This window comes from Coloeus monedula (genome assembly GCF_965178545.1).
Source record: "Coloeus monedula genome assembly, chromosome: 16".
Classification (NCBI taxonomy): Eukaryota; Metazoa; Chordata; class Aves; order Passeriformes; family Corvidae; genus Coloeus; species Coloeus monedula.
This window is the reverse complement of record NC_138796.1, coordinates 15,860,561-15,871,408: the sequence shown is the minus strand read 5'-3', so window position 1 is coordinate 15,871,408 and position 10,848 is coordinate 15,860,561. Positions and strand designations below refer to the sequence as shown.

General features: G+C 57.3%; 1 protein-coding gene across 1 annotated transcript; it reads left to right on the top strand.

The window, feature by feature from the left end:
- The first annotated feature begins 1,084 nt into the window (after positions 1–1,084).
- LOC309579167 (transmembrane protein 100-like) lies at positions 1,085–5,264 on the top strand. The gene has a single exon (XM_082292278.1). It carries the CDS (start codon positions 1,266–1,268, stop codon positions 1,635–1,637), a length of 372 nt encoding a protein of 123 aa, XP_082148404.1. The 5' UTR covers positions 1,085–1,265; the 3' UTR covers positions 1,638–5,264.
- Positions 5,265–10,848: the final 5,584 nt, after the last annotated feature.

Here is a 10,848-nt window from a genome sequence, read left to right as displayed (position 1 = left end):
CCCAGTTGATGCAGAAACACAGCTGGGCCCCATCGGCTCCGGGGAAGCTCTGACCTGGCAAAGGCTCCAGGTCTTCAGGTTTACTGCAATACCTCATTCCTTTCCTCTCTCCTTCAGGAGAACCAATTATAAAAATAAAACAGTTCAGGAAAAGCCAGAGGAGATGGGAACTGCTTGTGCCATCTCCAGTCTCGGTGTCTCTCTGATCCACTCATGGTAAAGATGGCAGGAAAAGCTTTTGCCCTCACAAATAAGTCTCTGCTGATGTTCAGAGCTGGATAGGAGGATTTTGTATTTAACCTTCTCCAGGCTGTTTGTGTCTCCCTCCCCCCTGCCCAGGAGCCCTGGGTGGCATCCCTGTGCCCTGCCACATGCTGCACATGTGTGATTCTGTGCTGGAGCAGTGCAGAGCCAACACCACCTACCTGTGCTCAACATTGCTGTTTAAAAATGGCTAATCTTGAAAGTCAGGATGTGGGCGCTGCAGGGAAAGGAGGCAGTGCCCGGGGGCCCTGGTGAGTACGGTGCCAGTTCCCACAGCCCAGCCCTCCTTCCCGGGAGAGCCTCCTGTGGCTCTGCTGATCCCCTCCTGCTCCCAGCTGCCTTTCAGCGTCCTGACCCCTGCAGCATCACCAGTCCATGGGTTCCCAGTGAGGCCACCCCAAGCCCTGTGCCAGGGGACAAAGCTGGAGAGGGGGGCACCGGGAGAAAAAGCAACTTGGAAGGAGGCGATGGGCGGTAAAGGGGCTCAGAGAAGTGGCTGGAAGTCCCGCTGCCCGTTCCCTTGGGATTTCCCTGCCCCTGCGGCTGCAGCATTGTGGCCCTGGGGGCAGTGGGCAGTCGGGACAGTCCCTGCCCCAGCGCCGCCTGGCCAGGGTCCGGGCTGGCGAAAACAGATGCGAGTTGGAACAACACATCCCAGGAGCGATCCCAGCGGGGCTGCAGGCAGCTGCCGCCTCACAGCCCGAAACAGTTAACAGGCGGCGAGGCCGAGCCGGTCCTCCCCCCGTCATGAGATCACCGCTGCCACCGCCAATCCTCGCTCCAGTCCTCCTCCAGCCCTCGCTCAGTCTGGCAGCAAAGGAGCCGGGAGCCAAAGCTGCGAGTGAGAGCAGCGGCAGACAAGATCCCGGCCCGTCTGTACCTTGAGCCGCCGGACAAAGTGACCATGTAGGATCCGGAATCTTCCCTCCATCACCGCCACAGCGACTCTCATCCGTCTAACGCGCGCCTTGTGCTGCTCCTTCCTGGGTTTTCTTGCCAACATGATGGGCTGCAAGTCCAACTCACTCACTTGCCTGCAGGGAGGAAAACCAGGGCTGCCGCTGGCCACAGCCACCGATTCCACGGCTACACTCAACAAACTGGCCCTGGCCACGGGCGGGACCGAGAAATCCTGGTACCGCTGCATCTTCCCCTTCGGCATCGTCTCCGTGGTCATCGGAGTCGCAGCGACGTGCATCACCTTCACCATCAATGGCCCCCAAATGGACATCGCTAAGGTGGTCTCGGTGGCCACCTTGATCTTCGGGGTGGGCCTGCTGGTGGCTGCCTATGTGTGCTGGCGGGCCAAGCGGGAGCGGCAGCGCAAGCGGCAGCGCCAGGAGCCCGTGGCCCTAGAGCAGGGCGCCCTATGACCCGGGCTGGGGGCACAGGCTCAGCTCCGCCCGGAGCCCCCTGCTCATACACCCCCCTCCGCGAGCAGAGGGGTGACAGCACCGGCTTTGTCGCATCCGAGGAGGTCCGGACCGTGCCCGAGGTCAGCTTGCCGTCATTGTCCACCCCGCCCGCGCCAGCGTCCGGCCATCCCCGCTCCCGGCATGGGGTAGGGGCAGCCCAGCCACGCGAGAGGCTCCATCCTGCCTGCCTGCCTGGGACCAGCATGGAAAGAGCCCGGAGGGTGGCCAAGGAGCAAGTCACCAGACAGGGACCCCCTGCCTGTCCCTGCCGTGCGCCGCCGGGGAGCCGCAGCGAGCCCCGGTGCCGGGGAAACCGAGGCAGCCCGGCAACCCCTGCTGGGTGTTGGAAGGGTCCAGCGTCACTTCTGTCCTCTCGCGGTTTTCCCTGTGGCGAGGAGCCGCGTGGCGCAGGACAGAAGGAGTTTAGAAGGAAATTGGCTGGGTGCGGGGAGCAGCCGGGGAGCTGCGTGGCAGGATGGGTGTGGGGGTGCGGGACGCAGCAAACAGCGATGCGTGAGCAGGGCCGGCCTGGCACGGAGCCCCCGGGGACAGCGACGGCGACCAGGGCAGGTCGGGAGCTGAGCCTGCCGGGGGTGCAGCGGATCTTGGTAGCGGCAGGGGGGAAGAGGGGAATGGAGGGGCTCAGCCTCGAGCGGGCGGCGGCTCTTGAGGGTTTGCTGTTCGTGGAGGAGGAACTCGCGCTCTCCCCGTGCCCTTGCGGGTGACCCAGCCCGGTGGTGTCCCGGGGTCCGAGTGCCTGGGGTGCCCAGGGGTGGGGTGCTCGTGCTGTGAGCTCGCAGCAGCATCCCCCGGCTGTGGGAGTCTGACAGCAATGCTGTTGTGGAGGTTCATCCAAAAGGAGCAAAAACACTTTTACTACTTTTTTTTTTTTTTTTTGAAAAGAAGTCCATGCTCCCATTCTTTGAATTTAGCTTTGAACTCATTACCCTAAAAAAAAAGTGTGAGATCTGGGCACTGGGATCCCTCTCTGGCAGCTCCCGTGCCCGGCCGCGGAAGCTGCGGCAGAGCCGGGCTGCTGCCCTGCCCTGCCCCGGCCGGCCCCGCACCCAGATGGGCCCCCCAAAACCAACCCCCGGACACCAGCCCCCCGCGCTCCCGGGGCCGTGCCCAGAGCTGCAGGGAGCAGCCCCGCTCCAGCCGCTCGGCAGCTGGAGCCTGTCCGTGCCCAGCACAGCCCGTGAATGGAGCCGAGAGCCACGAGCGGGGCACGGGGAGCAAAGCTGAGCTTGTGCCGAGCGCCCGCGGCGCTCCCGCGTTGTGCCCGGTCACACGCAGCCCTCCCTGCCCGCAGCTCTGATCCCGACGGTTTTCTCTCCACAATTATATCGTGCTCCGCAGCCCCGGGAGCTCCTGATTGTCACAGCATGTGTGGCCAGAGCCACCACTCTCAGGACAGTGGGGTACTGGGGGACCAGGGCTTGGAGGTCCAGTCCTACAAATCCAGGCTCAAATACCCACAGAGTTTGGAAGGCTTGGAGACACTTTCAGCCTCAGACCTGACCAAAGCTTTACTTTTTTTGGGACAGTGTCACAGGCCGCCGCTCTGTGGCAGGTGATAAGTTTAGCAGACATTGAGCCCAGGTTGTTCTTTGTGAGCCTGGTCGTTGTTTTGAGGTGTTTAAATAATTGTAGTTTGTGGTCTCAGCCTCTCAGGGTCAGCAAACCAGGGGTTTCCAGTCACAGGGGCTCAGTGGTGAGTGTGTGGTGTGGGGGATGCTCAGTGCTATGTTCATGTATTGAGGGTTTGAGGTGCCAGCTCAGTTTTATTATTATTATTTTTATGTCATTCTCCTTGCTATAAAACTTCAGCAAACACATTTGTGGCTGCCTGCAAGCTCCTCTGCTCTCACCTTGCCCATTACCAGCACCAGGAGTGCTGCTCCTAATCCTACCCAAACTTATCTCACTTTTCAAGTGCTCAGCCCTTCTTCCTCCCCATTCTGAAGCAAACCCATCTACAAAGGATGATGGGATGGTTGCCCAGGTGCACCCGAGGAAAGCCTTGGAGCCAGCCCAAAATGTTTGGCGTCAGACCCTGTTACATCTCAGCCTTCTTTGATCTTGAAATCCAGTTCTCCAGAGCCAAATCACCTCTCTCCTGCTCCCAGTGAGCTCCCTCAAGGTGGCTCTCAGCAGGACCTGGAGAAATGGAGCCCATCCCAGAGACAGCCTGGATGAGCTGGAATGCCAACACTGCCCAGTCCTGCACCGGCTGACATTTTGGGTTGTTTCTGTTAAAAGCTTTAAGGCATTTGAGTTCTGCCATGAGAGGCACAGCCACACCACCCCTGCTGCTGCCTCCGAGGGTTTATCTACGTGGAGGGACTCTGGCAGTTCCCCCACGGGACTGCAGCTGCTGCACGCGCTGGGTGAGAGCAAGTCCTGGGCAAATTCAGCCCCTTAAACAGCACTGAGCGGGGGTTTTGGCTGCAAGGAGAGAGGGCAGGGAAAGTTACACCCAGCTCAGCAAAGAACTTGGAAGGAAGAAGATGAAAGGAGCCACGTGGTCAGTCTGCACTCACAGAGCACCTGGGGATCCAGAATTTGCCATAAGCTGGAACCACCCCATGTTGCTGCTCCTTGGGCAGTGCAGGATGGAGCCAGTGGCTCTGTGTTTGCTGGCAAACACCATCTCACCCTCCTCCTCCTCAAGTGGCATCTGGTGCCACTGGTGGCATTGCAGGTGTGTGGGAGCTGCCTGGCCGTAGCTGTTCCCTTCCTTGTGCGAGCTGGAGAGGCTCCAGAGGACCTCCCACCCAGGCACCCCACTCCAGCATCCCACCTGCACATCCCACCTGGGCACCCCCGCAGCCTGCACACCGTGGCTCTGTTCCTGGGGTGCAGTGCCCGGCAGGCACCCTCTGCTCCAGGTGCCTCAGCCCTGGATCATGGCAAAGCCAAAGGCCAGCTGTCCTGCCCCAGCCCTGCTTTGGGGGAAAGTGGCTCATTCGGGTGCTGTGCTGTCCAAAGCCAGTGCTGAGGTGTTGGCACAGGAGCTGTGGGTGCACGGCCGGATCCATCTGTCTCCGGGAGCAGGGAAGTGCCCTGGGCAGGCAGTGCTGTGGCTGCCTTACCACCATCTGGGGCTAACAGACACTCTTCACCCTTCCCAGGGGAACCAAAGCAAAAATTAATAAACCTGTCAAGCTCACTCAAACACCAGTTTTCATCTGCTCTGCCTGGAGCTGCAGCCACTGCCCGGAGACCTGCACCCTCCAGAGATCTCCGTGCCCCTGGCAGGAGTTCTTGAGGGAGGAAAGATGGCTTAGAGGCTGTGCAAGGCACCTGCTTCCCAAAGTCAGGCCTCGATGTCACCTGCCCCCTGCATTGCACCAACAGCCCTCGTCAGGGGCTGCTCCTCCAGTGTAGGGAGAACATTCCCTAGCCTAGGGACACTCGCCTCCAGAGACAGCCTCCCCAAGGCTTTCTGCACACAACAACCCATCCCAGCAATGTATTCAGCTGCTGTGACAGCCCTGGGCCCTGTTTCTGACAGATCCACCCGAATCCCCTTTCAATGCTAAACAGGATTCCAGGGAAAGGCGCAGGTTTTGTGGCATCAAAGGGAAGGGTTAAGAATTGTTGCTGCCAGATTGGGAACAGTTGCAAAAGGGAAACATAAAAATAAAAATATGCATCCCTAAAATAAACCTGACATTCATTTCTTATCTTGGCTGACACGTGGGGCTGCTCCCACCACCTGGGTTTGGCTGCAGAGGATGGAGCTCCCGCCGGAGCCCCGGTCTCCTCAGGGCACCGCATCCCCAGTCCTCCCCGGGACCATGGGGACCCCTGTTCCCACTCCTTTTGTGGAGACTGAAGCCTTGAGCCCTTCAGAGGAGCAGTGACAGAGGGACAGCTGCAGAGGGACTGTTTTTCTTGGCAGCTTCAGGATGCCACCAGGGCTGATGGAGGAACGGAGCCACCACGTCACATGGGGCTGAGGTGGCCGGTGGCAGAGCAGGTGCCTGCAGGTCTCCCTGTGACAGGGGACAGCCCCTGCTCTGCCCACTGTGCTCTCCCACTGCCATGGCTGGTGTGGCAGGGCAGGACCTGTCCCAGAGGACAGGATTTTGGGCTGGGGCATGCACCTGGGGTGACACACATTCCATCGGCCGGGGCTGTGCCGCGTTCCCTCTCCAGGCGAGCGGAGGTGCCAGGGACCAGCTGTGACCCAAGCCCTGCACAACTGTGTGTCTGTGCTGCACCTGGGCCCCTAACAAACAAGCCTTTCACCTTCCTACACAAGCCCACACAGGCCCAAAACCACATTTAGTTTTGCTGCCTCTCCAGGTGTCAGCTGGGTCTGGAAACTCCCAGGAAAGAGGAGCAAAGCTCTCCCAGGCACAAGCAGAGTCCAGGAGAGCTCACAGCACCAGTGCAGGTCTCCTTATGCAGCCAGGAGCAGGGGAGCTGGCACAGCCTGGGACATCCATCCCTACCAAAAATCACCATTCGCTGCACTTCAAAAACAAGTCCACGTGCCCAGGGAGGTGTGGGAATGGCCAAGCCTGGCTACTTGGTTCCACTCCAAAGCTGCCAGCAAAATAATGAGTAACTCTGAGACAGCTGGGCTGAATTCCTGGCTAATCAACTAATTTATTTACTCCTCTGATAGTTATTTGTTGTGCAGGGACACAAATGGAAATGTTAACAGCTTTTTTCCCTATCTGTGCATGGAAAACTGTCTTCCCAGGGCAGGGACAAGGGACAGGATGCCAGGCACAGGTTGGGCATTGGGAGCAGACTTTTGGGAATATGGAAGTGACCAACAGACCATCCAACCCAGCACTCCCTCCCAAGGGGTTGCTCTAATCTTGGTTTAGGAAGCTCCAAAAGGACAATTACGGAATATTTTTCCAAATAAATGCAGTTTCTGATGCTCTGCGTGCATACAGGACTTACTGTCACAGAAATATCCTTGCAGCCGCCCTGTGTCCCTGCAGCAGGGCTGTCCCAGCCACCTCCAGCTCCTCCCAGGAGCTCTGAACAACTCTCAGAGCTGTCTCTCAAATGTGGCCCTATCTTAAATTTGGAGTCCCCCCCAGCAGACAGAGCTGCAGCATTTGGTGGTGCTCCAGCTCCCAGTGACAGATAAGGTCCCTGTCACTGCTGCAGGAGTGGAGGGGACACCTGGGGGTGAGTGGGAGCTGTGGGGGGAGCGAGGGGTGAGGCCACTGCTCATCTCCAAGATGAGATCACCAGGTCACACCTTCATCAGAGGTTCAGCTCCTCTCACTGCTGCTTGCTTGAGCCCTGCTTTGGGTTTATATCATCTTCCCCTGGGGTTTTACATGGATTGAGGGCAATAAGGTTCAGAAGGATTTTGCAAATTGTGTAGCATAAAACACACCACAGAGAGATGGGGGCTCAGTGCAGCAGGGATACTGCTGGTGTTCAAAGGCCAAAGCTTGACAGGCCAAGGGGAATGGCTTCTCACTGCCAGAGGGCAGAGCTGGATGGGATATTGGGAAGGAATTGTTCCCTGGGAGGGTGGGCAGGCCCTGGCACAGGGTGCCCAGAGCAGCTGTGGCTGCCCCTGGATCCCTGGCAGTGTCCAAGGCCAGGTTGGACATTGGGGCTTGGAGCAGCCTGGGACAGTGGAAGGTGTCCCTGCCCATGGCAGGGGGTTGGAATGAGATTAATTTAAGGTCTTCCAACCCAAACCATTCCAAGAATCTCCGTGCCTGCATCTCTGCTCCCCTGGTCCGTGTTCCAAATGTTGTGACCCAAAACTATCCCCAGGCTCTCATTCGCTCCCACTGAAGTTTCTCAAGCAGTGCTGATCCCTCCCCAGAGCTATCTCCCTGTGTCACCACATGCAGGCTGAGTTCAGAGACCACTCCAGAACCCTGGAAAAGGCCAGCTGTGCTCCCAGCTCAGGGTATCTCCTGCATCAGCCCAGAATTTATTAACATTGTTTGTCACCATGACATCAGAGCACATCTTAAATGAACAGGTTATCCTTCTTGCAAAGCATCACGGCACCATGTGACATCTTCTTCAGTGCCCAGGAGCAAAGCTCCGGTGACACTGGATGGCAGGTGCCCCAAAAGGGGAGTAGAAACAATGTGAGTTTACCACAAGGCTGAAGAGAAAGCCTTTATATATGTTTTTCCTGGCTGCAAGGTTTTTGGAGCAGTCTGGAGCCTCATCCATGGGCAGCCAACCTTGGTGCAAGCAGCTGCCTGAAGGTCATGGAATCCAAGAATGGTTTGGGTGGGAAGGGACCTTAAAACTCATCTCATTCCAACCCCTGCCATGGGACACCTTCCACTCGAGATGCTCATGCTGTGAAGAAAACAGGGAGATATTTTCTTCCCCAGCCAGAACGGAACTGAGGCACAGAAACCCTGTGATTTGGTCCCATTTCCCACACGGAATTTTCCAAAGCTGAGGCTTGAGCTCAGCTCTGTGTGAGCAGAGCAGCTGGTGCCTGGGGAGGCTCAGGGCGGCGGGGCTCAGCCGGACACCACGTGCCTTGTCCGGGCCGGGGGTGGATGTCCCTGTCTCTGTACCTGTGCCGAGCTGGCGGCCAGCCCGTGCCCGAGCCGGGGCTGGCATCAGGCGGGGAGGAGCACAGAGGACTTGCCAGGGGCACAGTGGCACCGTGCCACAGCACAGAGCCCACGGGGACAAACCCGTCTGTCCTTCAGCGCTGGCGCAGCCCCGGCCGCCTCCCGCCCGGCGCGGGGAGCAGATGGGCTGGAGTGGCCGGTGGCCCACGGCTCGGCGGGGACAGGTGGCTCCTTCTGCCAGGCTGCGATCCTGCTGCCAGGGGAGGACGAGGAGGTGCCTGTGAAACCCTCCTCGCTTCCGCCTGGGAAGGAACAGTTGGATGCAGGGCCCCCAGCCGAGGCACGGGCTCCGTGTCCTGGGTTCGGCTGGGATAGAGTTAAATTTCTTCCCATAGCTGGTCCAGGGCTGTGTTTTGGATTTAGGATGAGAACAGTGTTGATAACACACTGGTGCTTTGGTTGTTGCTGGGAAATGCTCTCCCTGAGTCAAGGACTTCTCCATTTCCCATGCTCTGCCAGCCAGGAGGTGACAAGGACTGGGAGGGATCACAGCCAGGACAGCTGATCCAAACTGGCCAGAGGGATATTCCAGACCCTGGAATGGCGTGCCCAGTGTGGAAACCGGGGGGTTGGCTGGGAGCCAACTGCTGGGGACAGGCTGGGCATCACTCACAGGTAGGGAGCAACTGCATCACTTGTCTGACCTGGGCTTTATTCCTCTCTTTCCCTCCTTCATTTTCATTGCATTATCCTCACTATTAATACTTTTGTTATGTTTTATTTTGTTTTAATCCTTAAACTGGTCTTAACCTACAAAGTTTATCTTTTCTTTCTGGTTCTTCTCTCCCACCGAGGGAGGGGAAGTGTGTGAGCCAGCTCCGTGTTGTTTCATTGCTGGCTGGGGTTAAATCATGACTCTCCTCCATGGACCTCTGCCCATTAGGAAACACCCTGTTTGCATCCAAGAATGAGACCCATGGGCTCCATCATCTTTAATAATCTCTCCCATAACCCTTCTGCCCATGTCCCCATTTCTTTATGTCAGTCACCCACCTTGTCCTGACAGCCTGTCTGACAGCCAGGGAGAAGCTGCTCATGGCTGCTCATTCCAGCAAGCAGCAATTCCATTTAAAGCCCATCTAACAAATCCCATCTAACAAAGCCCATCTAACAGGCTGTGCTGTGCCAAGGGAAATAGGAAAGCACAGCACTTCAGACATCCAGGATGCAGCTAAACCATCCATGGAGTGCCAACTGCCAATCTTAAGACAAAATTCTGCTGGTTTTTTTATTCAAAATGAAAATCTGCTGGTGCCCAGTGGGCAGTGCTGAGGAGAGAGCCTTCCCCAGCTCACTCCTATTCAGCAGGAGGAGGGAGATGTTTCAATATGGGACTGAGATGTGACAGCACAAGAAACCTGCATGTTCCTCACTGCTCTCCTTGGGATCAGGGAACAAGGGGCAGGACCAAAGGAAACAGCCTCAAGTTGCACCAGGACAGGTTTAGATTGGATATTGGTGTATCTTCCTCAAATGGATGGTCAGGCACTGGCACAGCTGCCCGGGGCAGTGCTGGAGTCCCCATGCCTGGAAAGGTTTAAAAGGCACACGAATGTGGCACTTGGGGACACGGGTCAGTGGTGGCATTGGCAGCACTGGAGTAATGGTTGGACTTGATGATCTTAAGAGGGATTTTCCAACCTAAATGATTCCATGACTCTCTGCACCACACTTGGTCTGTGTTTCCCATCTGGCAAGATGTGAACCCCATTTTTCCTAAATCCATGCACAGGGAACTTGTGGAGATGGTAGGAAATGACAGAAGGCATAATTCCCACTCACTGAACACCAGGTACAAACCAGCAGGATGTCACAAAGTGTATGAAAAGGCTGCAAATCCCATGGCATCAGCAAGGTAAAATGCCAGGGACAGTTCCAGCGTCAGGGCTTCCTGCCAGACTAAAACCAGGTCCCATTAGAGGCAGTTGCGAGGCCTTCTCATCCCATCACACTCACAGAGGCTGTTCCTGCTCTCCCAGCTCTGAATATCAAGGGAAATCTCACTTTGGTATTTTAAAGGAAAAGTACCATTCAGCCTGGAGAAGCCTGGAGAGGAGGAGATGGAGCGCAGAGCTCACTGGGGCTGCAGCTCCTCCCGAGGGGCAGCTCTGATCTCTGCTCCCTGTGCCAGGGACAGGACCCAGGGAGCGGCTGGAGCTGTGCCAGGGCAGGGTCAGGCTGGAGATCAGGGAAAGGTTCTTCCCCAGAGGGTGCTGGGCACTGCCCAGGCTCCCCAGGGAATGGGCACGGCCCCGAGGCTGCCAGAGCTCCAGGAGTGTTGGGACAGCGCTGCCAGGGATGCCCAGGGTGGGGTTGTTGGGGTGTCTGTGCAGGGCCAGGGTGGGACTGGATGATCCCCGTGGGTCCCTTCCAGCTCAGGCTGTTCTGTGATTCTGTGATACATGAAGTCAAAACTGTGATCCTTCTCCACTAAGCCATCACACAGGGTCAAGCACACTCTGAAATACGTTAAAAATCCAAGCAAAGCCCCAGTTATTTAATGGCAGCTAACTTGGAAACCATTAAAATGGAGGGTTAGGTGGGCAATGAGGGTGTTTTGGGCAACTCTG

Coding starts and splice junctions, on each gene's coding strand:
- LOC309579167 (XM_082292278.1), top strand. CDS start 1,266: ATGATGGGCTGCAAGTCCAACTCACTCACTTGCCTGCAGGGAGGAAAA.